This window comes from Conger conger, chromosome 3 (genome assembly GCF_963514075.1).
Source record: "Conger conger chromosome 3, fConCon1.1, whole genome shotgun sequence".
NCBI classification, from domain to species: Eukaryota; Metazoa; Chordata; class Actinopteri; order Anguilliformes; family Congridae; genus Conger; species Conger conger.
Window position 1 is genome coordinate 7115084 of NC_083762.1, and position 27610 is coordinate 7142693.

The window sequence follows — 27610 nt, forward strand, 5'->3', positions numbered from 1 at the left end:
TCAAGGCATAATGGAGTTTCAATAGCATTAGTTTGAATAGAAGACGATTGATTGAAGGTTGGGATAAATATCAAATCATCTTAAGCATCTTGAAATAATGGCTAATTAACTACTCGTTGTCTTTAGTCAAGATTGCTCTGCTCTGTAGCAGACAATGTTATAACAATTCGGTTGATAATTAATCTTTGTCCAAACTGTGTATTTTATAGTGCATATACATAAAAACCAAAAAAAAAAAAACAAGAATTCTAAAATTGCATTTACAAATTTGCAAAAAATAAAAGGTCCTTTGTCCCTCCCATGTATATACATATTTAATCCAGTACCTCATCAATCAGCAGGGTTGTCAGATCTGAGAAGAAGCTACCTTCATTATCACCACCCCCAAAAATGAGCAGGGTCTGTGGACAAGGCTCCACACACACTTTCTCCTCCCCATCTTCCATGGAGTGCTGAGAAAACTGAAAACGAATACCAAAAATTAAAACCCTTTATAAAAAAAAAAAATATATATATATATATATATATATATACACACATACACATATATATACATATATACACACATACATATACATACACACACACCTATATATATATATATATATTCTATACAATGTTTATATAGAATGAAAATGAAATGAAAGGCTATTTCGCACGCATGTACAGAATGTGTTGTTTGAAGCGACAGAACCAGAAATCCTTGTTATTGAACGTGATGGAAGGAATTTCCAAGTCGTATGGCGATATTAAATCAACACTAGAAGTGTAAAAGTGATGCAGTAGCAAGTCCAAACACATGTAGATTTTATAAGGTTTTATACTCAACCCCCCTCTTTATAGCCAATAGATTTTCTTTCTATGAATGTCTACTGGGACTGTGCCAATTTCTTGTTTAAATCACCATCCATTGAAAAGGTACATTTTTGCCATCTATGCGATTATGTCACGATGTTTAGATGAGACTTGCCTCTGTGTGAGTACTGGCCATAGTGATGATGGAGTGTCCTGCTCGTGGCACAGCGGACAAGCGTGGGTTAACCACCGTGGTCCAACTGCTGGAGGCTACCAAACAGAAAATATACAGTGTGCAATTATATCTAAACTCAATCACGCACACGTGTTCGATCACATTCATAATATTGATCAACCCTGATCACAAACTGAATGAGAGCAGGGCAGCCTGTAGCATTGTGGTTAAGGTACATGACTGGGACCTGCGAGGTCGGTGGTTCGATCCCCGGTGTAGCCACAATAAGATCCACGCAGCCGTTGGGCCCTTGAGCAAGGCCCTTAACCCTGCATTGATCCCCAGGGGAGGAGTGTCTCCTGCTTAGTCTAATCAACTGTATGTCGCTCTAGATAAGAGCGTCTGCCAAATGCCATTAACGTAATTTAATGTAAAGAGCAAAGGGTTCACCATAAATTAGCCGAATTCATAATTTCAAGTTTCCCCAATGGTTTCTTTCCTCCACTTTAGACTTTCACAGACTGTACCTCGATGAAGGCAATTCCTGCCCCCTTCTGACCATCCTTGCATTGCAGCAGGAAATACATTTTTATAAAAACTTGATCAAGGCTGTCTGAGATCAGAAGCAAGGAGCCAACCAAATTCTGCAGAAGAACCGTGGCAAGTTCTCCAACATGCTTGGAACGACCTCCCAGCTGATTGTCTTATAGAACTGCAGGACAGCGTTCACTACCTCAAAGAAGTGATGTAGTTTTAACGCCGAAGGGTGGTCATCATAAATATTGATTTGATTCAGTTTTGAATTATTCTGCTAAATCACTAAAATGTAATGTCAAATGTATAGTACGTTTATTTAAGACCTTTCATTGAATTATTCCTGAAATAATCTCATCTGTACAGAATGTTATACAGGTGCCTAAGACTTTTGCACAGTACTGTATATGATATGCAATGTCAGATCAATTCATGTGCTAATGCTACATTAATGTTGTGCAGTAGTTATTATTGCCACATAAATATGTTCTGCCATACCTGTATCAAAGATGAAAGTATCTGCCAAGGCGTTGTTCCCATTATAGCCTCCATGGACCAGGAATTTGGAGTCTGAGAGCACAGCACAGCCGTGCCAGCTGGAAAATACAGAGGACATCAAGACAGGCCGACAAAATATACTGCAATTCAAAAAACAAATCTGCAATACAGTGTCAACCTTGGCTATTACCTACAATGCTACTGTCACATATGCAGATGTTACGTGCCAAAATGTTATGTAAACTTATGTAAACTGAACCCAGGACCTGAAATTAATCCTCGGGAGTGTATTCATAAAGGCACAGGAACGGACAGTGAAGACCTGGTGATAGACAGACTGTGTGCGTTCGGTCTTAGAAAAGCTACCTTGGGTAATGAATGTGAATGCAGACACTGCCTTTTCAATATGGATATTAGCATTTCGTTTTTTCCATTAATCTTGCTTAATGAGCATTGGGGAATAAGGTGAACCCAACCCCATCTTCAATGCGATCTACCCTCTATCAATTCTTAGCATTCTCCAACCGTGCAGATGTATAAATATACACACACACAAACTTATACAAAGGAATATCAGTTGGTCGTGCAAGTGGAGCACATTGTGGCATCTGTACACTCTGTAAAATGTATACCATAAATATACCATCTCTGCCAAAAAAAAACAGACAGGGAGATAAAAAGTAGCTAGCCATGCACAGATTATAATGAACCGTTTAGTGCAGCCTCATACTCTTGTTACTTTATATGAAGGACGGACCAGCTTTGCATCCATGACACACCCGAGTCAAATTCAACATGTCAAACTGTACCCGCGTCTGACAATCATCAATATATTTATTAATTCATCATCACATCATCTTGAGAACATTCTGTCTTGGAAGAAAATGCTGTTGCAGTCGCTTCAGCAGAAATTCTCTTTGCAAGCTTTCTGTACGGTGCCCTCATTAGAAACCTTTATCCAACTCTCTCCCCTCCCCCCCCCTCTCTCTACCACCCCCCCCACCCCCCCACCCCCCCACACACACACACACATTTAAAGTGCAATGCAATCTCAATATCTACAGGGCTTTAGAAGTTACTTCAGTTCTGACAAAGAGGCCAAGATTTGCCCATTCGCAGATTTTTTTTCCCCAGACTGTGTGCTATTTTTAAGACTGAGAATGTTCAAAGAATTTGAGCTTAGATATGGCTTCCTTTCAGCTAACCACAATTCAACAGCAACCTACCTAACCCAGGCTCAGGCCTGATAACAGTCATTAGCCTTTCAGCACAATGTACATTTAGCACACAATTGCCATTTAATTTAGCACAACACATTTCATCTCAGCATCTGCCAGGTACTACCGTAACCATTTCAGTCTCCGCCCCCAAGTCCCTCCATGATTGTGGGAAGTTGTCCTACTCATTTCTTACTGGAATAAAGCAATATATCCACTTTAGCCCGAAACGGTAATCCCCTCTATCAGTCTGGCAACCGAGGGAACATTTAGATTCCCAATTTTTACCGCTGCCACATTCCATAACACTTACCTTAATTAAAGAACAGCAGTTCTCCTCAGATTCTGCACTCTCTTTGTTCGTTTAATTTGTGAAATGAAAATGTTTTTAATATGAAAGAAATGCAGGCAAATGCCAAACAAGCGTACTTCCCGAGTTATTCACTTCCTGTTTTCCCCAGTACTGCGAATACATGACAGGGCCGCACTCAGCATACCACATGCATAGCCTAATCTCATGTATAGTCAAGGATTGACCATGGTCAGTGTTGAAGTCAGATCAAACAAGTCTGACATTTCTATTGAAAAACTGAGGTTCATTCAGGTGTTGTATAATGGTTTACAAACTAAAGCACAGTTTTACCTCCGAGGGGAAGGCGGGGTTCCACTGGTCTTCACAGGTGAAAACTCCATCAGCCCTGAATTAGGAACAAAAACCTGTATCATACTACAAAGTATAAATCCAAGTCCAATCTCATTAACGTTCAAAGCAGGGAGTGGTTCCAGTTGGAAGTCACATCACCAGCAGACATGTGAAATTCAGAAAAAGAAAAGACGAGTGTGGAGGATTCCTAAAAGCTTGAGGGTCGTGGCTATGAACCCGTAATGGGGGACTTGTTTTTAAACATTATATATATTATAACATGTTTATAGTATAAAATGAAGTAACCCCTGAGAATGAACAACACCCAGTCATTTTGCATGGGACTATGTGCAGGACCCCCTGATACAAACCACCGGCAGGTCTTACCCAGGTCGAGCGCATGCATGTCATTGAAGCACACAGGCGTGTCCCAGCCCCCGAACATGAAGATCTTCCCCTCAAGCACACATGCCGAGTGCCTGAGAGAGATGGGGAGACGTACTCAAATTTCAAACATGACATGACATTACATTACATGACATTACATTATTGGCATTTGGCAGACGCTCTTATCCAGAGTGACGTACAACAAAGTGCATACCCATAGCCAGGGGTAAGTGTGCTGAAAGACCCTAGAGGGAAGTACAATTTCAATTGCTACCCGTACAACAAAGATAAAGACAAGGGTCTATTTTATTTTATTTTATTTTTTAAATCAACAAATAAACAAACAAACAACAAAGCAAAAGTGACCAAACTTAACTATCCAAATACTGCTTACCAGCCAAACTAAAAATACCGAAACACTACGCAAATCACAAAGACAACAATTAAGGTTCACAGGGAGGTAGGGAGGGATGGGGAGAGGTGCTGCTTGAAGAGGTGCGTTTTCAGTTTGCGCTTGAAGGTGGGGAGAGATTCTACAGCGATTCTACAAGCGATGACAATCTTCAAACAACTTCTAAACATCAGATTCCTTCAGTCTTTTTAGCCCCGTTTACTGTCCATTATCCCACCCCCCAAAAAGGAAAGGCCATTGGCATTTTAGAAAGCCTCTAATTCCAGAGATCATCAACCCTGACCCTCAAATCCAAATGCAGCCCTGGTTCCCTTCTCCCGGGTAAGTGGCGCAACCGATTCGGCCAGACTGTCTTCCCGACTCCCAGGTAAACCAGCAGTCCTGGGCCCTTGCTGATCTCTGCACAATTCCATTTGTCCTAATCGTTTATCCGAGGTCCATCCCCCCCATGACTGTAAATATAAGGTCAGTCTGAGGTGAAGGACTGGACGCATAAGTTGCACTCACCCAGATCGAGGGGCAGGGCGGTCTCCGTTGACGATGGGTTGGTACCAGATGGCCATGTCAGGGTTGAAAATGTAGAGGGAGTCGCTGCAGCCATCAGGCTCAGGGTGAGGACGCGGGAACACCCCTCCAAGGACAAACAGCTCCCCGCGGAACAGGCTGCAACTGTGGTAGGCCAGCGGGGGAACTTTACCCTGGGCCTGGAAGGATAAGGATGGGGGGGCAGAACCACCATCATCAAGACTGGTTTTTCTATTGCCACGTTAGTGTAATTAGTAAGGCACGGCAACATTAGGGCTGTGCTGATATTGGCTGGTAGTCCTGTAAATGGTAAATGGTACGCTGTACAATTGATGCTTCTCATTCACCCATTCACACACACCGACGGCGATTGGCTGCCATGCAAGGCGCCGACCAGCTTGTCAGGAGCATTTAGGGGTTAGGTGTCTTGCTCAGGGACACTTCGACACAGCCTGGGCGGGGGATCGAACCGGCAACCCTCCGACTGCCAGACGACTGCTCTTACTGCCTGAGCCATGTCGCCCCCTACTGTAGCTTGAAAGGAACTTTTGTCATCAGCCCAATGCTAAGACCAAGGTCCAGATACATATGCACCAGACTGTGCAGAAGTCTTAGGCACCCTAGACTTTATTATATACATGTTAATTTTTTGTGTGTCTAAAAAGAACACATTTGAGATTTCCAAATATTCATTTTCCAAAAGATGGATGATAACAAATAATATTGATTTGATTCAAATTACTAAAATGTAATGTAAAATGTATAGAACGTATTTCATTGAACCATTTTTGAAAGAACCTTATCTGTACAGAATGTTATACAGGTGCCTAAGACTTCTGCACAGTACTGTACATGCAGCAGAAAGGCGACTCATCCAATGCACTGCTGATTTTGTAATATCGTTAAATTGTCATGCTCAGAAAAAAGCCAAATCATAGTCACCTGAATCTCTCATATTACTTATTTTTAATTGAGCATTTTTCATTCAGCATCACACCAGATTAATGCACATCTTAATAAAGGAATTACAACAGGAGAGCAACAATTACAGTGAACAAATCTCCTTTTTTCTAAATGCTAAAATAGTTAAATACACTCCAACAAAGAAGCAATGCCCTAGGCTTATAAGAGGTGCACACTCGTATAAAGCACATTGCAAGTTCACCTTTTGTAAGCCAAGATCATTGCTGCTCTGTTGAAATGGATTTAGCCGGTTGACATTTTGAAACACTCTACTGAATTGTTTTATTCACCACAAAGATTGCACTCCTGTGTTGTAATATTTTACAGAACCCCAGTGAGTTGCCACTTGCATCTCTAACATGAGAATACAGTCAGTAAGTTGAAATATTTTGCCAATTAAATTATTCCTTCATAAATCTATATTTGTCTACTTCTTCCTTGAAAAATTTGTTTTGCCTGTGTTAAAATGTAGAACAGGGAGGCGTCTGCATTATCAGCCAAATTGAACAGACAGATATTGGCTACTGACATTGTCCCTGGACATTTCCCATCATGCATCACACTTCATAATCAATGCTACAGCAAAAACAACACCAAGTACACCAAACCGTATGCAGCTGCAATCCACACAACCTAGTAAAAACACAGCTAGCTTTCCCAGCACGGTGGCCACACACAAACCAAAAAGAATTGACTGCATAGTGCAGCAGTGTTAAACGTCACATTTTCATCGCTACTGTCAGCTCCAGATCACCCCACACTCAGGGACCGTCAGCTGACCTCCACCATGGTCCAGCGCCAGCTCTGCGTGTCCAGGATGTGGACGTCGTTGAACCACTTCTTGTTCTTGGAACCGCCGAAGACAAAGATGCGTCTGGACTCGGGGTCGAAGGTGGCCGTGTGGCCTATCCTGCCCTCCGGGGTGGGACCCTGAGCCAGCGTTTCCGCAGGCACCCAGGACAGGTCCTCTAGTGGAAACAGAAGAGGAGAGATGTAACGCAGGTAAAATGGTAAAGGGTAAATGGTTGGCATTTATATCGCACGTTTTCCGCTCATAAAAGTACTGCCTTAAATTTCTTATATGGAAGTGACGATTGTTAAACAGGTAGAAACTAATCACCACCATGCTACTTGCTCTCAAGTGGAGCCAACTACCATTTACTTTCAACTGCATTATACATCCAATAAAATTTAAGAGAGCTTACCAGTGCATAGTTTCCACATAGGGTCCTTACAGAACTGCATCCTGGAACCCTGTCCACCAATCAGAATGGCAGTCTGGGGGTCAACAGGGCAGAGGGTTTGACCCCAGCGACCTGAAGGGTTGGTCATGGAGACTGCCCAGAGAGACAAACAAAACAACCGTCAACATTTACAAAAACACTGAAATTAACAAAACACACAGAGGATAATGTTGGGAGTTACCGGTCTGTGCGGAAGCCGTGGCTTGTTTGCCTTTGACCTTGTGATTTTGAGGCACGCCGGGGTCAGCCTGCTCCTTGCTGTGGCTGAAGAGCTCCTTCTGACTGCCTCGGACATTGCCTCTGACCGTTCTGCGAGGGGTCGCCTTCTGAGATGGCGAGGAGTAGTTGGGGCACACGTTCTCCTGCCCCCTGCCGCCCAACTCCGGGTCCTTCTCCTGTCCCCTCTTCCGCTTCCCTGGCACCTCCCGAAACGAGGCAGCCACCCCACCGAACTGCAAACGATAAGGGATCGACAAGGGTCTGTACATTCAGTCATCTGGAGAGATGACCTCCTCGTTGACCTCACCGACAAAAGGAAACTATTTGGGGCGACATTGGCTCAGGCGGTAAGAGCAGTCGTCTGGCAGTCGGAGGGTTGCCGGTTCGATCCCCCGCCCAGGCTGTGTCAACGTGTCACTGAGCAAGACACCTAACCCCCAAATGCTCCTGACGAGCTGGTCGGTGCCTTGCATGGCAGCCTAATGCCATTGGTGTGTGATTGTGTGTATGAATGGGTGAATGAGAAGCATCAATTGTACAGCGCTTTGGATAAAGGCGCTATATAAATGCCAACCATTATTTCTAGGTGATTACGTAGGTAAATGGTCTTATTACAAACATCGGTATACTTTTGCTTATGGTATGCCACAATACACTTTTGGTGAAAATATGACTCGGTATTGAATACCATTATTTGGAAGTTGATTTTATGCATATCTAGTATATATGGGGATGGGGGGGGGGCAGCATCTCATGGGCAGCGTTGTAGTGCTGATCATCTCTTAAAGCACTATCCAGGTTTGTATTTGCATTTGATTTGATTTGATTTCATACAATCCCACATGGGATGTGGCACATTGTTGACGTGACATCTCCATTTATTTAACATTCATGGCAATGAGAAAATATAATTTCTCTGTTGATGTATAGGTTCCATTTTCCAGAAAAACTATTTCCAATAATCATATAAATGAAAATCCTTCTGCCGGCCCAAAACTTTTCAAAACTGAAAGCTGTACGAAATACTTTTCTAAGATGATCTGAGAAAATGTGAAAATAGCAAGCGATGAAAAATCTATATAACCTAAAAATTTGCTACAATGCATGTTCACTTAAAATATTCCAAATGATTTAAAGTAGACATTTTCCCAACCCCTACTGCTATGGTTATATTTGACCAAATAATATGCATCTTCATATTTGTAGTTATTATCAGAAGTAATAAAATAATAAAGAAAATAATAGAGCCTGACCTTTGGAGTGCATTCTTTCTTCGATAGCACAAAGTGGGGGTCATCAAACTCTTCTTCAACCTGTTAAACAATCACTTTAAATATTATTCAATTGTTTTTGCATGCTTTCAAATCAAAATTTGACGATTCATTACAACAAGATTACATTAAAGTTATCAAGCTGACGCTTTTATCCAAAGCAACTTACAGCTGATCAGACTAAGCAGGGCCACATTGCTCCAAACACCCTTAAGCAATGTGGGGTTAAGGGCCTTGCTCAAGGGTCCAACAGCTGTACAGATCTTACAAGTCAGTCTAACTGTGACTGCATTGGGGCATGAACTACCAACCTTCCAGGTCCCAGGCAAGCACATTAGCCACGAGGATATAGGCTGCCCCCACGAGAGTGAAGCTGAGACAGGCATACATTGCAGTGCACAGGAGGATCGTCTGTACGTCACTCTGGATAAGAGCGTCTGCCAAATGCCAATAACGTAATGTAATGTATATATAAACCGAACTAACCGAACTCTCTCCCTCCAGCGATGCTGTTAATGTCAGACCACGGCTCCCAACATCTCCTTCCCAGTACTCCCACGAAATGCACCTAACAGAACACAAGGCATTGTTGTAATAGGCGATCTGGATTTCCTTTTAAGAAAAACAGAAGAGCCCCGCTGGCCTGCCAGGTTAAAAAAAATCGAATAACTAACTTGCTGTCTGGCGTTAAATTTCCCAGCGTGACGGGAGCCTTGTCCGATTCCGTCAATTCCACCTTGATGACGGCACGTGTCCCCCATCTCCCATTTGAGAACACTACCACCTGCTGGACAGCAGGCGGCACTGCGATGGAATAACAGTCACGCCCCTTAGCTCTGCGAAGGGGGAACACGTTGACATGACATGATGCATGCAATTGATCTGCTCAACGACAGCTGCAGGAACGAAATATGCAAATATAACCCTGCAAGTGTAAAGAACAACATCTACTTATTATATTTAGACACGACCCATACCTAAGTATGGGAAATTAGTTCATTTTACACATATCTTTATAGCTCGCTGTACTTGAGTTACTCCAGCCATTATCATTGTCTTGCAATCGATTTAATCAGGTTTGTATTACCCAGAATATTAATAAATTAAACAGCAAATATGTTTTCTGCTTTTGATAACGAACAATAGATTGAATTGCTACGCATGTCAATACATTTCATAGTAAACAGGTATGCATTGCTGAAATTGATCTATGAATCTGGTCCATCAATTCAGAAAATTTAGGGAAAGGGAAATTCTAGCTAGGTTAGGGAGCTTTCAGTTTGTCAACAGCGAATATAAGCCCTCTATCGCCAAAATTAGGACCCATTATCTGTTGATCCAACTGCAAACACAGTGGTTAAGATAGCGAGTCAAACGATTCAACGCAATCGTCCACTGCAAAGGGACAATTTAATTTTAGCTAATTTATATCAATATATTGTATGCAAGTCGGTGCATTTGGCTGGTTCCCTAATGTGCGAAGTACACCAGCAGAAACAGACATTAATTAGTAAGCTAGCTACGTGCTCCAGCAACGTCAGTAGGCATTTATATTATATCCGTATACATTACCTTATCAGCCGTTGGGGTGGGTCATTTACCCCAAAAACCACATAGATATTGAAGCAGTCCATTTGAAATAAAATATGTGCCCAGTTCTTAAGATATTTAGCTAACTAACTTAGCTCATAACAAGCTACTAATGTTTGGCTCACTAAATTCTAGTGCACATCTCCCGCCAACATCTCAAACAACAAACTGGAAAACCGCGCCAATGTGTTGGTGGGGAGGTCTTATTCTGACAGCCAATGCGAACGAATCAAAAGATGGGTTCAAAAGTTGCGTATGTTGAGTCATAGCTAAATCGAACGAATGGAAGTAGCTGGAATACCTGGGCGGGACGTAATCTGAATAGTGACGTACACTGTGCTTCTTTGAGATCGAGGGCCGCGTTCGTTGTTTTTAAACCCTGTAGGTGTGAGATCACAAATACGATCACAATGTTCTAAGGATGATGTAGCAATCACTACTGCTCATTTCCAGGCAATGGAGTTCTAGAACACTGATATCGAATGCAAATTACAAATTTTCTAAAAAGGATGAACCAATCTCGAAGGTTCTGTATGCATACATATCCCAGATGTTAAACTGGCATATCCCTTCTTTATCTGGCGCTTTCTCTGTTCTAACTGTTTGAAAAAAGACGGTGGACTGTCTGCTCTTCTTTTTGGAAATAATAAAAACATTTCTTGCTCAATGAAATTGAAGTAATTGTGTGCCACAACAATGGATGAATTAAACAAGAAGTCACAAATAGCAATTTCCCATTTTGGCAGTTTTAGCATGAAAGATGCTCCGACTTTGTAGTTTGATGTCCTCTATGTAGGCTATATGACCGCCAGCTGTTTTTGATGATTCCAGGGGCGGGGGGGGGGGGGGGGCTTTGCACCGTTTTATAGGTTGGTTATGGAGGCATGGTGTCAAGTTCACACTCATTGTATGCCCGTACAACAACAAGCACTGAGTAAATCCCTGCACTGTTTACTGTTTTCTGTTTACTTTGTACTTTTGCACTACCATAGCACCTTATCATGGTCAATATATCACAGGGCCAGTCCCTAGGCCTTTGTAATCACTTCACATGCTCTTTACTTCTTACTTTTGAGTAAGAAGTACTTATTGAGTACTTGTGAGTGTATATGTGTGTATGTATAAGCTACTGGATGCCTAAAATTTCCCTTGGGATGAATAAAGTATCTATCTATCTAAGTAAAGCATCACCTGTCAACCTGGAGTGTGTTACGTTGGGGGGGAGGGGGGGGGGGCAAGTTAGGGGTTGGTGTATAGGACTGAAAACCCTATTTACATGGCAGCTGTGTGTGTGTGTGTGTGGGGGCGTGACAGGGAAAACTTATAGCAGTTTTTTTCATTGTGGGGGATTGATGGGGCCTTGTGTAATGTTGACAGGGAGGGAAGGCTGGACCTTCTTGTTAAGTGCTATCATTTGCTTTTGTTGTTAAATCTCTTTTCTCACAGTTTCTGTCATCTTTTGCTCTCTCTCTCTCTCTCGCCATATTTGACTTGGCGTTTCACATCACATTATGTTTTAAATTTAACTCGGCAGTGCTAATGCACAGGAAGTGGAAAGAGGTGCCAGGAAACATTACCAAATGAAAGTGAATTAATGCTGACATGAGATTGCGTAAGATGTACCATCACAAGCAAGCGCAACCGAGACAAAGAGACAGTGAACAAAATGGGGTTTTAAAAGTCTCCATTCAAGCAGACTTCACTTTACATGACAAGAGAAAATCTCTCTCTCCCTCTCTCCCTCTCTCTCTCTCTCTGTCTATCTGAATACATGTCAGAAAACAAGCGAGTGGCCGATGAGCATGTGTTTGTGCGTTGCGTGCATGTCAGAGACAAACAAGCATGTGTGTTCACTGTGAACAGTTGCATGTTTAATTAAAAACTACCCTAACACAATCGATCTATATGTTACATAATTAGACCATCACATCGCATAGCATCCAGTTGAGAGACCCCTTCCGCATCTCTCTTCATATCCGGTCTCACGGTCTCATTCTCTCTCTCTAGCTCCCCCTCTCCCTCTCATACACTAAACATTCAGGCAGACAGTTTCAGACGGCGACGCACGTGTAAGATACGAAATTACAATTTCTCAACGCTTCGTCAGAACCGACGCGTCCATTGGTCTAGGATGATGTCACCCGCTGCCGAAATCCCACCTCCCCTCTAGCTTCCCACCCCCAAACACACGCTTACGCACACACACACACACAAACATACACACACCGGCACGATACCGTGCCAGTTTTTTTTATTTTTTAATGTTACTTGCAACAAGTCTGTTTTTTTTTGTTCGTTGACGACAATTCTATCCCCGCACATCTACATTACTTTTAATTGACAATGAATCACTGAAAACTCAGGGCTTAACGGATGAGTAAGAGTACCGCATTTGTTCAGTCTTTTGCATCCCTATAGAATATAAGAAGAGATAGGCTACATGTCTGGAAGCGAACAGCATTACTGTGAAACAGCAAGAATATCTTCAATTCAGATGACATGACGACACGGCGCAAGGGTACATCCTAACGTAAGTGGCCCAACTGTTTTCGGATTCATTCCTTGTGGTGTTGTGATTTGCTTTTATTTAATTATCTTGCAGTATCGACAGGCCACATGTTTGCGGATGTTTTGTCCAATGCAGCTGAATTGAGTCAATAGCCTGTACACCCGGTCCCGGAAGGTGTAAAAAATAAATGAGCAGAATTATGATGCGCCTGTAACTGTTACACGTAAGCAACACGATGTCTATATATGCATTAAAAAAACATGTTTACGGTAGGCTATAAGTTATATGACTGTGCTGTTAATCAATATAAATCGTATCCAGATTAAGTTTAAGTCGCTCATTGTGCGTTTCCATCACTAACTTGGCCGGAAACAATTTTCCGCCCTGAGGAGGCAGCCTGAGGTGATGCCTCCAACCGCTGAGGAGCGTGAGAAATACAAGAGTCGCATGAATTTTTAACGGGGCTGCAGAAAATTGTACTCACCTCTGTCTCGGCACCAGCCCACTGCCTCCGTTTCCCTTCGGGTGGTATTTTCGGCAGTACTGGCACATGCTATATTATTCATAAATAAATCACAACTGGGCTGAGGGAATTTGAGAGGCTGCAAGAGACGGGTCTCCACGGCCTCACAGTCAACAGCGCAGACGAGTGACATTTGAAAGCTGGATGCAACCGTCTTACCTACGCACAGAGAACGGGTAACGGACCTAGCTATAGGCCTATGTTTGAGTAAAAAATAATAATGATCATTGTTATTGTTGTCACTATTATTAGTAGTACTATTGTTATTACGCGTGGCTGTTGCTTGTATTGTGTGTATGTCTTCCGTTCTTGATATTGGTGTGATGTGGAGGCTACCCAGTGCAGCTGTGGAAGCTAGGAATTGTGGTTCAGTGTTTTTCACCACCCAGAGAAACAAAGGGCGCTTCTGCTGTCAGTGATATAAATCCTCTGCTTATTCTCAGCTGGGACACATGCAAACAGGCTTCAGGGAGGATGCGTAGTCGCACGTATGTTATTTCAGGAGGAACGTCGGTTTATGGTCATTATTGATTTGGTCTACTGCTAGCAGGCCCGTTTTCAACAACGTATTCTGATCTCGCCGTTGTGCACAGTAAAAAATCGTCAGTGCTTAAGCAACTCTTACAGATTACATGCAGTGTATGGTCCCAGTTGGAATCATACGTGTCTGTTAGAGTTGAATTTACACTGGATATTGTGAAGTTTCCAGCGGTAAAATACTATTAGAAATAGGCGCTAGACAAGCAGTTTACATGTGATACGTCCAGCAATACACGACGTAGTAGAAGGAGAGTTTTCCCTCAGGTCTTGCAGGCATCTCCTAGGCTGCTGTGTTCCTGCCCTACTACTCACCACTCACTGCTGTGCGTAATCAATAAATTACATATGTAAATACATGTTTACATCGTTGGATTTGATGTCACAGATGCATGAAATGGGTGATGGCAGGAAGTTGCTTTCATTTATGTGGACGGGACGGCCATGGAATTATGCAAATGTCTGAAATGAAGGAGGATCACGTTCGGATTGTGTGGTTGATACTATGGCACTATTGAAGTATGAACATTTATTAACTGCTGCTGAGGAAAATGACTTGCAAAATATAGGCTACTGCTACTGTATAATTTTGCTAAAAACAAATAGTATTGATAATAATACATTTGTAAAAAGCATAGCAGGACTAGTAGACAATTTTAATTTAAGTATTTTCACTTACAAAAATCCCAGATACCCCAGTCTACCAAACAGTCCCCTAATGTACATCCAGCCTACTTTGTGTGGCTAACATGTTGTTTGTTTTTTTCGTTTGTTTTTGAAGAGCTAATTTCACATAGCTATTTTCATTATGGTTATCATATTAAGATGACAAGGAACAGTGGGGTAGAGCAATGGAGAAATAAGTCCAAATCTGGTGAGAGATACAAATAGTTTTCTAGTTCAAAGCGGAAAAAGGAGGATATCATATCCAGGTTGCTGGATCCATTTATTGGTCAGGAGGTTTTAGTTTTGCCTGCTTCTATCCCTGTTGGGAGATCCCACTCCCACAATATATGTCCATTATGTTGGGTAGGAGACTGCTGGTTCAAGAATGGAAGTCAGTTTACAGAGCATTGCTTATAGACTGGCACAGTTCAAAAACTATGGTGGCACCATATGATAAGGGTATCGTTCTTACTGATGGGTGAGACAGACCGGCATTTTCTGAAATGGGGAAAGATCTCTTCATTACATTAACAGGCCTTTAAGATAATTCCTTTAGTTCAGCTCCCCCCTAATGCAAATGTCCCCATACATTTATGCATGAAGCCTTTCCTGGATTCAATTATTGCACAGCCACACACATTTCTCCCATTTTTTCATTTGAAAATGTTTTTCTTTTGTGTTCAACTTGTATCCATATTGCCTCCCCATATTCCATATTCATTTTCTTGTTGAATGAATGAATGGATGAATGAATGAATATAGTTTATTTTGGTCACACTTTATAAGGAACAAATTGAACACATTGTGCGAATATGTGACAGACAAAACATCATCATACATGTTCACACCAGTCCATTTCACACAATAAAATTCACACAGTCAGTGACCAGAAAAGGAATAGGCTGAAACCAAAGGCTTATTACTCTCTATCCTAATACATATTGTTTATGTATGTATGTCTAACCACTTTAAAATGAATTAAAAGGCAAATCACAAATCACAGAAAGAGGATATACTTGCATGTCTCCCTGAGAATGAAGCCTTTGTGTTTCCACGGGTCATCCACACACACACACACACACACACACACACACACACACACACACACACACACACACACACACACACAGCAGTGATGAAATGAATGCAATAGAACATGTTCATCAACTTTCAGTCTGAGCCTGTACAGTCGGCATAGCTGCTGATGAGTTTTCAGTGACCCAGATTCACTGACAGTGCAAGTCAACAACACTTAATCACATCCATTCACACACACATTCCGAAGGGCATCCACAAACTTACATTGTTACATACAACACACCTTATTCTATGCTTCTTTTTTTCCGAATCAGTGAACAAATGTACGTTCAGTGAACAAATGTTCTAATAATAGATTCTGTATATAATGACTCAAATAAATCACAAGTGTAGCCATACTTAACCTGAGGTCTGGATTTCTGCAGGCTTATACCCCTGTCTCTTCTGGTACAGTGTTCAGAATGTTGAAGCCTGCAGTTTGACATAGCATAAAGGAAATCTTTTAGAAGATGCAATTTAGCTGTAATGAAATGTTACATGTTTATGATGCAAGGTTTTTAGCAATCAATATCAGAACATCGGCATTAGAAACATACAGATCAGGACTGTATAGTGAACAACATATTCTTTTTTCTCAGATTTCATTAATTTCAAATAAGCACACATTTTCAACCAGCAAGAATAAATGTGTCTGATTGAATTAATTGATAAAACAGTATCTGTAGATAAAGGAACCAAAAGTTGTAGTGACAGCTCATTTATGAATTATGTTTCAAGTTTGTTGAGTTTTCTGCACAGAACTGTCTGTGATGAAATAGGTGAATGGATATGCACTCACTGAGCACTTTATTAGGACTGTAAACCTAATTATTCATGCGATTATCTTGTTAATGAAAGATGTCAGAGGAGAATGGCCAGACTGGTCAAAGCTGACAGGAAAGAAGCTAATGCAAATGACCACACATTACAACAGTGGTATGCAGAAGAGCATCTCTGAACACACAAAGCATCAAACCTCTAAATGGACAGGCTACAGCAGCAGAAGACTTAATAAGTCAAAAAAAGAAGTTCAATAAATACCTAATAAAGTGTTCAATGAGTAGTAGTAGCAATGCGCTTATGGCAAAAATAGCTACTGTAGCAAATTGAAATGGCAGTCACACAGCTTATTAGCAGCAGTGCCAGTTCTAATGTGTCTTATGTGTCTAGTTCTTGGATGCACTGAGAGGTATGTGCCGTTACTGAAGAGCTTCACTGTTGTCACCTTAGAACTCTTCAAAACTCTCTGTCTCTTTCTCTTAATTCCAGTAGACTTTACTTACATGACAAGATAAATAAAACAGTCTCTTTCCCTCTCTGTTCCTCTCCTTATTCCTCTCCCTCTCTCACTATCTCCCCCCTCTCTCTGTCTCTCTATCTCTCTCACTGTCTCTCTCTCTCTGTATCTCTCTTTCTCTATCTCTATCTCTCTCTGTCTCTCCCTCTCCATCTCTCTCTGTCTCTCTCTCCCTCTCTCCCCCTCTCTCTATCTCCCTCTCTATCTCTCTCTCACCCTCCCCTCCTCTCTCTCCCTCTCTCACCCTCTCTATCTCTCTCTATCTCCCTCTCTATCTCTCTCTCACCCTCCCCTCCTCCCTCTCTCCCTCTCTCCCTCTCTCCCTCCCAGCAGCTGAGCCCCAGATGCCTCCTCTCCCTCTCGACGAGCGCATCGTGGTGATCCAGCGGCCCAAGAGCTTGCCCCTGCGCGTGGACGGCCCCCCCCAGACCGCCCCGCAGCAGCCCCAGGACGCCCCCGCCAGGAGCGTACTGCCGCCTCCCCCGCCCCCACCCCAGGCCCGGTCCCGGCCCCACCCCGGCTGCCCCTCCTCATCCTCCTCGGAGCGGCGGCGCAAGTCCTCCCGGCTGAGGAGAGCCAAGGGCGAGAGAGGAACGGTGGTCAACGGCGATGGCGACGCCCCCGCTCACAGCCGGCACAGCGACGGGACCGTGACCCTGGGCTCCTCCGGTCACAGGCACACGCACGCGATAGATATTAAGCTCTCCCTCGGGGCGAACGGCGGAGGTCCTGGGGGAACCCTGCCAGGGAAATCGCCGGGGAGCAGCTTGAGCCACAGCGGGAGCGTCAAGGGAAACAAGGAGAAGAAGGTCTCTCTGCACCTGGGTCTGGGGCAAGGGGGAAGAAAACCCGGGGGCACTTTAGGCAAAGAGGGAGGGGCGGTTCAGCAACTCCAGAATCATCCCCAGAACAAGAACAAGACTCAGGCCAGCAGCCACCATCCACAGAGCCAGCTGTCGGTGTCTCCAGGGGGGGTCTTGGGACTCGTTCCGGCTCAGGGGCAGCATCCGAAGCTCGGGAAGGAGAGGGACCAGGATGTGTCTCTGCAGTCCTACGCCCCGGTAGCCAGCCACCCACCCCGAGCTCTCAAAGAGGCGCCCTGCGCGGGCGACAAAGAGAACTCCAAATCGGGGCCGACGCGGCCCCCTTCCAACCCTCCCTGCCCGCCCCTCCAGCACTGTGTCCCCCACGCGTCGGTCCTGGGCGCCCGCTACCCCGCCCTCTCCCCCCTCTTCCCTCAGCCCCCGCCGCCCTTCCCCCAGCAGCCCAGCCAGACGCGCCCGTCCCGCAGCCGGGAGAGACCGCCCCGGCATGGCCCGCCCGCCTCCCGCAGCTCCTCCAGAGGAGGGGGCGGCTTCCCCAGCCCGGACCACGCCTGCACCCTCAACCTCGCGCACCCCTGCGGCTGCTGGAGGCTGGTCCGCTGCGGGGGAGGGGGGCGGTCGGCCGGTTGCCGCGGCGGCGGGGGGATCGGCGGGATCGGCGGCGGCGGCGGCGGCCGAGGGTCCAACTCCCGGGTCACGGGCCTTAAGAACCTGGCGGGCTGCCTGTCCGCCTCGTCCACCACCAACACCTCCTCCTCCAACAGCACAATGTCGGACTGTCAGGCGGGGCTGCTGAGGCCGCTGGGCTGCGGGCCCTGCTCCCGGGGAGGAGCGGACTTCCAGAGCCCGGCCGCGCTCCGCAAAAAATTGGTCGGCGGCTGCCTGCCGTGCGCCCCCCTCTCCTCCTCCGCCCCCCTGCGGGCTCTCCAGAGCTGTGTGGCGGGCTGCAACCCCAAGGCCAGCCACACGGGGAGCTCCACCTGCAGCTACTGCAGCAGCGACCCCATCGTGATCGCCTACAACCCCCGGGGCGGCGGGAAGGGGTCCGGGGCGGGCCGGGGGGGCGCGGGGCCGGCGGACAGAGGGGCGCGCTCGGCCGGGGGGCTCTCCGCCGCGGACGACGACGACTACAGCGTGCGCACCATCTGGCCGGAGGAGCTGGCCCGCAAGATGACCCGGTCCACGCCCGCGCAGGGCCGCGAGGGCGGCGGTCCGAACGGCACCGGCGCCGTGGTGCTGGACTGCCGCAACCTGCGGGAGTTCACCCAGGCGCAGCTGACGGACCGGGCCGGCCGGCGCCGGCTCCAGCAGGGCAAGACGGCCGTGCTGGACTTCATCCGCTCGGGCGCGGACCGCGACGCGGGGCGCGAGTCGCTCAAGAGGCTGTGGACCAAGGGCGAGGAGCCCGGGGGCGGGGAGCCGAACGGCGGCGGGACGCTCCTCCCCTCCGCCCCGCCCCGCTCCCCGACTCGCCGCGCCCCGCCTCACTTCCCCCCCCCGCCGTCGGCCCACGCCAGCCTTACTGAGCCCCGGGCCAGGGTGCGGGAGAGCGGGCCCTCGCCCCCCCTTCACCCGCTGCCCTCCGCTCAGTCTCTGCACCTGGTCCTGGACTCCCTCAACCGCGAGCAGAACGGGGAGAGCGGGAAAGGTACGCGCCTCGTGTAGTTTTATCTGCAGCGTCCCGGCCTGGGCAGTGTTGCGTTGATGTTGGGGTACTGTAACTGGACACCAGGTGATGGGTTATTTAGCTGTAGTGCTACCGTTAAAGCAGGGGTGTCAAACTCCGGTCCCGGAGGGCCGCAGTGTCCGCTGGTTTTTGGTGTGTTTCAGCACGACAGATACATTTCAAAGTCTTTCATTGGCTAAAGAGTCCACACACCTTGTCCCCAAGGCCTTAATTGGCTGCTGATTGAAAGGAAATCACAAATACCAGCAGGCACTGCGGCCCTCCAGGACTGGAGTTTGACACCCCTGCTTTAAAGGGCTCGTTCACTTTTTTTTTATTATTCAGATTATTTCTGTGTCTGCCCCAGTTTTTGTGTATGATTTATGATTTATGGCCAACAGCCGCATCAGCTCTTTGTACTCCTCTGTGTTTGTGGTTTCACAAGCGAGCTTGTGATCTGAGAGGTTCTATAAATTACTTATCTCAGTACTCAGAGTTCGCCCCTTTATCCTGACTACCTCTCACTTCAGCGCTAATTTTAACACTTTGAATTGTCGACGGATATGTCCCCGCTGTGGCCTCTGGTATTCTTAAATCATGTCCCAAGAATTATGTAATGTGACTTATCACATGGGTCCTCCTGGCTGAGTTCAAAGACATCTGAGAGGCCAGGATTGTATTGTATACTGTTTTAATTCTTTCTGTGCCTCTTTTTTCATTCTTCCTCCATTTTAACCCCCTACCTCCCCACCCTCTCTTTAAATTAACACTCTCTCTCCTGATATAATATTATTGTAACTTTTGGCTTGATGAAGGAGCCTGGGGATAGTGAGTGAGTAATTATAACTCTAGCCGTGGAAAGAAAAGATTATGGGAATGTGAAAGAGGGTGATAAGAAGCAGGATAAAAAGTGAATTAATGTGGGTTTCCTCTGGAAAAGAGGTTGCTGACATTGAAGTCTGACAAGGGAAGATTAAGCTGCTTTCTCATTTTAAAAATGGCAAAGCATAGAAATCTACGGTCAGCAATTTGGTTTTGTTTTCCAATCCCCCTGTCATTATATAACTCATTTTGCCTACATCCCCATGGTGCCCTTTTCCTCAGAGCTTTCCCATTATAACCTAATACATTCTACACCGTGGTCAAAATGGCATGCATTTTAAGTTCTTTTTTAATATCACTGCTTACATTTTCCTGTTTTTTTACAAAACAAAAAGATTATTATTGAGGCATTTATTTCTCCTGCATATCTCCGTCTCTGGCTGCCTGTCCCTCATTCCCCTGCTCTCTATGTCTCTCTTATTGGTATCACCAAAATGTAAAAGCATTTCTATTTCTCTCGATACCTTTGCTAGTTTTGTTTGGCTAGGTAAGCAGTTTATTCATAGATTTGCGTGTCGCAGTATTACGAAAAAAAAAAAAAAAAAAAAAATCTGATGATCAGATAGGCCCTATTCCTTATCTTTGTTGTGCAGGTAGCAGTTGAAATTGTACTTCCCTCTGGGGTCTTTCAGCGCACTTATCCCTGGTTATGGGTATGCACTTTTGTATGTCGCTCTGGATAAGAGCGTCTGCCAAGTGCTATTACTGTAATGTAATGTAATTTCTCTCGACAAGATGGAATTTCTCACATTTCATTTTTTCTAATGAGCATTTCCCTTTCTCTGTGTTCTTCCTCTTGCTTCCTGTGGCCTAGCGTACCCCTGCGACCCCCCGTCGTCCCTCCCGCGCCCCCCCTCGCCGTCGGACGAGGGCGCGATGACCCCGGACGTGGAGAACGCCGCGCTCAGCCCCATACTGCCCTTCCTGTTCCTGGGGAACGAGCGAGACGCGCGGGACCTGGAGCTGCTGCTGCGCCTCAACGTCGGCTTCGTGGTCAACGTCACCACCCACCTGCCCCTCTACCACCTGACCACCGGCCTGGTGCGCTACAAGAGGCTCCCGGCCACGGACAGCAGCAAGCAGAACCTGAGGCAATACTTCGAGGAGGTGTTCGAGTTCATCGGTGAGCGTCCGCGGCGGTCGGGAAAGTGGAGAAAACCGTTTTTTTAATTTTCCCGCACGTTTCCCCTCTTCCAAATGTTAACAGGAGTTTTGTTTTCGACGAAGCGGTGCACGTACGTGTGTATACACTGCAGTCCCTGTGGCTACCGCGGGGAAAACGAGGCTGCTTTTTTTCGTCTCAGCCAGCTATTTTTGTCTTCCCCAGATCTGGCAGCCGGCAGTGGTGTTTATTTTCGTGCGCTTGCTTGCGGATGATGTCTGCCCCTGTGTTTTTGCTTTGTGTGCGTGGGTGATCACATCTCTTTTGTTGTCGGAAAACAAAGCGGCCCGGTAGAGGAAGACTGAAATAGAAACCGGTCTTACTTCGTGTTTTCCATGATAATGGGGCGATACTGGGCCCAGGCAGTAACGGCTGCATTTTCATGAGTTCTGCCATTCGGATCAATCCTCTCTCTTAATTTTAGCCGTTAGTCGATTGATCTACTGGTTAATCTGCGACGCGGGGCAATCATTTCTGTTGCCAGAGAGAAACGGGTAAAAGCTTTTTTTTAACGAACGCAAATGCAAAATGGAGACTGAAATTCAGATTGTGTTCACTGATGACGGGCCGCTGTTCCTCTCTCCCCCCCCCCCCCCCCCCCCCCCCGACAGAGGAGGCTCACCAGGGCGGGCGAGGCGTGCTGGTCCACTGCCAGGCGGGCGTGTCCCGCTCGGCCACCATCGTCATCGCCTACCTGATGAAGCACACGCTCATGACCATGACGGACGCCTACAAGTACGTGAAGAGCCGGCGGCCCGTGGTCTCGCCCAACCTCAACTTCATGGGCCAGCTGCTGGAGTTCGAGAGGGACCTCAACTCGGGAGTCACGCCCCGCATCCTCACCCCGAAACTGAGCGGCCTGGAGACGCAGGTCTGAGGAGCGCGGGAGAGCCAGGAGGGACTGAGTGAGGGGCGCAGGAGAACCAGGAGGGACTGAGTGACCTGGAGACGCAGGTCTGGGGGGCGTAGGAGAACCAGGAGGGACTGAGAGACCTGGAGACGCAGGCCTGGGGGGCGTAGGAGAACCAGGAGGGACTGAGTGAGGGGCGTAGGAGAACCAGGAGGGACTGAGTGACCTGGAGACGCAGGTCTGAGGGGCATAGGAGAACCAGGAGGGACTGAGTGAGGGGCGTAGGAGAACCAGGAGGGACTGAGTGACCTGGAGACGCAGGTCTGAGGGGCATAGGAGAACCAGGAGGGACTGAGTGAGGGGCGTAGGAGAACCAGGAGGGACTGAGTGAGGGGCGTAGGAGAACCAGGAGGGACTGAGTGAGGGGCGTAGGAGAACCAGGAGGGACTGAGTGACCTGGAGACGCAGGTCTGAGGGGCATAGGAGAACCAGGAGGGACTGAGTGAGGGGCGTAGGAGAACCAGGAGGGACTGAGTGAGGGGCGTAGGAGAACCAGGAGGGACTGAGTGACCTGGAGACGCAGGTCTGGGGGGCGTAGGAGAGCGAGGAGGGCGAGACTGAAGACTTGTGATGAAACACTCTCAGAAATGAAGTGGAGGTGCATTTGTGTTCTTCGAGGATCAAATTTCCCAAATTTTATGTATCTATAGGGTTCCACCCCAGCGACTAGAATTTGTACCTTTTTAGGCATTTTTCATCCCTTTATTTCTGAGAGTGAAGGAGAGGAGAAGAGAAGGATCAAGAGAGGCAAGTGATGTGGGGCATCTCAGTTACGCTTTTATGGCATGAAGAAAAAGCAAAAACAAGAAGGGGGGTGACAAAAGAGAAGAGAGTGAGAGAGAGGCGGATAAAAGAAAAGAAATAGAAAGTAAAAAGAAAGTGTTGGCTTTGTCTCAGAAGAAATGATAGCTGGATGAAGTACATTTATTGGTCCTTTATTTAAATTTTAAAAAGTGCCAAGTGTTAATGATGGGAAAACTTATTGTAATCCTACTTATTGATATAGTCCTTATGATACGCTTGGTAAAGTATAGTAGATTATTAATAAACATGCCAAACAGACACACACACACACACACACACCTGTCAAGTGCAGTTACACATTCCATACATTGCAGACATCTACTAGGCTCGAGATACACATAGCAAAGAGTGTTTTGGCACACCAAACACAGTTATAAGTCTACTATGAGCTAATTGGTGGGATTGAAGGGTAGCCCTTTCATGATGAAGCCCTTGGGTGCACTGTGTTGGGAGTGTCAGTATTTTGGCTAGCTGTGGATCCAGCAGCACAGGCAGGGCTGATGATAGTATTTAATGGGACATTCAGTAAAAAAAGATTACGTGTGGAAAGGCAAGCAAATTACAAGAAAAAGATTCTGTACGATGCACTTGAGTGTTCCCATTTGTATATACACAGAAACATATTATGTGTTTGCATATATGCATATGCAGTTTATTTTTTTAATACTGCATTTTATTTGTCGACTCATTCATTATTTTTGTTTATTTGATATTGTATTTGTAGTTGTTTTCCCCATGAATCCTGTCTCCCTGAGATTTGTGTGTGTTTGTATGTGAGGTAGAGAATGCAGTATTGTTTTGTGTGCATGGAGAAAAAAAACTAAAACAAGTTACAGGTTACGGAACCAAAGTCCAGCGAACAAAGACAAGAAAATGATTCCAACCATCTTTTTCACTTTATTGACCATAGACAGACTGTGAGAGTGTCTCTGTTTGTCTTTCCCTTTACCATATACAGTACTGTGCAGAAGTCTTAGGCACCCTAGACTCTAGTATATATATGTTTATTGTTTTGTGTGTGTTAGTATAAAAGAACACATTTAAGATTTCCAAACATTCATTTTCCAAAAGATTTCATTTTACCGAGACATTTTTGTATTTAATTTAAAAAAGTAACATATTACTGTAATTGAGTACTTTTTTTTACGCAAAAACTTGATCAAGGCTGTCTGAGATCAGAAGCAAGGAGCCATCCAAAGTCTGCAGAAGAACTGTGGCAAGTACTCCAACATGCTTGGAACAACCTCCCTGCTGATTGTCTTATAGAACTGCAGGACAGCGTTGGCTATCTCAGAGAAGTGATGCAGTTTTAACGCCGAAGGGTGGTCACAAATAAATATTGATTTGATTCAGTTTTTAACTATTCTGCCAAATTACTAAAATGTAATGTAAAATGTATAGTACGTTTACTTAGGACCTTATTATTTCTGAAAGAATCGTGTCTGTACAGAGTGTTATACAGGTGCCTAAGACTTTTGCACAGTCCTGTATTCACCTGCAGTTCACTCTTCCCATTGATATGTTACGTGTCTGGAGGACCATGGCATTACTGTGAGATCGTGTGATGTATCTGTAGAAGAAGAACACTGCGCCGGGATTGCACTGTTGAAACTCAGGATTAGACAATATTGCCTGAATGCTGTACAATATGTGTGATTTGAATGACATTGAATGAAACTACTAATACTACTGGGTGGACAGAGATGAGGGGGGAGTGCTTTATGGCAGGGTGTCAAGACTCCAGTCCTGGAGGGGCCGCAGTGTCCGCTGGTTTTTGGTGTGTTTCAGCACGAGAGATACATTTCAAAGTCTTTCATTGGCTAAAGAGTCCACACACCTTGCTCTCAAGGCCTTAATTGACTGCTGATTGAAAGGAAACCACAAATACCAGCAGACTCCAGGACTGGAGTTTGACACCCTTGGTTTATGGGATGACATGGCAGAAGTTTCTCTGAATGGAATTACATTTGAATGCCAGAGCTTCCCATGACAAAACAAAACAATTTTATATTCCATTTACCATACCTCTCTCTCTCTCCCTCTCTTGCTACAACTGTGATGTATACTATTCAATACTATGCATTTTGATTTTACTTTCTGTCCTTTTAATAACACAAGAAAAGAAAATGTAGCTTTATTGTTAATTTCACTGTGAATTACACTCTTCCTATATACTTTTCTTCCGAGAAATTCCAAGAAATTGGAGTTGCTGTTAGTCGGCTGGGAGTTGGATCGTTCCTCTAGACTTTATTACTACCTGCCACTGAACTGCAGTCACACATTTAGCAAACCATTATCAGTCCTTAAATGATTTGTTCAAAAACTGTTGAGAATGATTTCAATTAAATTATTACATTGTTTCAATGTAAATGAACAGACGGAAAGCACTTACAAATGTTATGGAATTGTACATGCCTGCTTTATACCCCAGCTAGACACATACTGTGCTCACACCTATCTGAAATCTACTGTACATAAAGAGATATGCTAAGAGAAGGTGGTACCCGCAGGCAGTAACTGCTTACTTGAGAGGCTAAGATCTGTGGCCAGAATTTCATATATGAATTGATATTAGGCTTAATATTATTAGTTTCGATGGGTGAGGGCAGACAATAGACATCCAATGTACTTGACCTTTTGAACCTGATACAAAAACCTATGTTCAGTTCAGTTCATTTTTCTTTTCTTTACATGCTGAAATTTAGAGCGGCCCATTTTGTTTAGAACAGAATAAGGAAGCAACTAAGGAAGCAATGAGAAACAAGAAAACAGAAATTGCTGAGTAAGACTGTATCTTTAAAACCAAAGTAGCAGCCAATGAATAAGTAATGCCTCGGGCATCGTTGCTGTATTTCTATATTGCTAATGTTTTCACTGTGGTTCCACTTCGTGCACACTAGCACTATTCAACAGCATCAGCACTTTTACATAGGTGTGTCATTTAGGACTTTGTTTAGTCACAAGCATGTCCATTAAATAGATATTTAATGCTTACTTGAGTTATTGAATCTTCCATTGGACCAAGTGCTGAGTTTTTTTACTTTCTTGTTGTAGCTAAGAAAATAAACTTGGAATCAGTTTCCCAAATTAAATCTAAATCTCTTCCAGCTCTGTTTTGCACATGAAAATGAAAAAAATCTGATAAAAAGACAAGACTGTGTGAATTTGTCTTTGACGTGTGTGAATGTGTACATATATATCCATTTGAGTAATTCATGCTTGGTTTTTTTGATATCCCATTGTTGGTGCCAAAACATGAAGTGAATTGGGGGTGGCCTGTAGCATAGTGGTTAAGTGGTTAAGATCCACACAGCCCTTGGGCCCTTGAGCAAGGCCCTTAACCCTGCATTGCTCCAGGGGAGGATTGTCTCCTGCTTAGTCTAAACAATTGTAAGTCGCTTTGGATAAAAGCATCAGCCAAATGACATGTAATGTAATTAATGTAATTGAACAAAGTGAGGGGAAAAAAATGTCAAAAGACAGAGAGTTTTGAATGGACAAACTTATAGAAAATCTGTTAAAGCGGGAAGGCCCCTTAGTGCTTCTTTGTTCTCTCCTGTGTGAAGCCCTCTTGTCCCACCTACCCAGCTAACACAGTACTGTGTGTCCTTTCAGTGTCAGTGTGGTGTTGCATCAGTGTGAGATTGCTAAAGTGTTAAATGACAAGTTTGTGTTATAGACAGTCGCTAATCATAAAGCCTGGACACCAAATGTCATATGGTCTGTTTTCAAGGCTTGCTGCTTTGTGTATTGGTGTGTCCCCAGTGTGGTCTCTTATTCCGGTGTGTACAAGGCCCGCTGGAGTGCTGTGCTTTTGTTCAACGGTAACAGTGCAACACAATGGCTGGACACCCCTATATTGACATGCCTGTATGCACATGTACCGTACACCATTGTGTATTTAATTATTTTATTTTTTTATATTAATGTATGGGTGCAGATTGTGTTGTTTGCAAAGTTGAGCAGACCAACTCTACATATTACTGTGTGAGAGACTGGAGATCCCGCTGTGAATTCACAAATGACACTGGTAATGAAGAATTACTGTATATGATAAGAATTCTGTACGAGCTGAACAAAACAAAAAAACTGGGCAGAAAAAAAAGCATCTTTAAAAAGAAATTATGTTGGCTGAGGTTTAAACTTGTCTTCCCTGTTTTCTTTCTGGGAATTCTGCATCAACAGAATAGTTTATTAAAACAATTTTGTACATCGGTTCTGCACTGCATTTCTTTATTTGTGTGAATGGATGCCGCAAACACATTTCTGTATCGATTTCA

At 44.8% G+C, this 27610-nt stretch overlaps 2 protein-coding genes across 2 annotated transcripts; one reads left to right on the top strand and one right to left on the bottom strand.

Moving 5' to 3' along the window:
• Positions 1-214: 214 nt before the first annotated feature.
• On the bottom strand, positions 215-10639 carry krcp (kelch repeat-containing protein). Its single transcript, XM_061235658.1, has 13 exons — positions 10456-10639; positions 9558-9719; positions 9370-9451; positions 8866-8925; positions 7575-7845; positions 7355-7486; positions 6930-7117; positions 5169-5365; positions 4250-4341; positions 3863-3917; positions 2003-2100; positions 971-1065; positions 215-461 (listed from the first exon to the last, which is right to left on the bottom strand). Exons 1-13 carry the CDS (start codon positions 10515-10517, stop codon positions 315-317), a joined length of 1641 nt encoding a protein of 546 aa, XP_061091642.1. The 5' UTR covers positions 10518-10639; the 3' UTR covers positions 215-314.
• A 6787-nt stretch (positions 10640-17426) lies between these two features.
• LOC133123151 (uncharacterized) lies at positions 17427-22571 on the top strand. Its single transcript, XM_061233450.1, has 3 exons — positions 17427-19554; positions 21269-21577; positions 22228-22571. The coding sequence occupies exons 1-3, from the start codon at positions 17427-17429 to the stop codon at positions 22491-22493; spliced, it is 2703 nt and encodes a 900-aa protein (XP_061089434.1). The 3' UTR covers positions 22494-22571.
• Positions 22572-27610: the final 5039 nt, after the last annotated feature.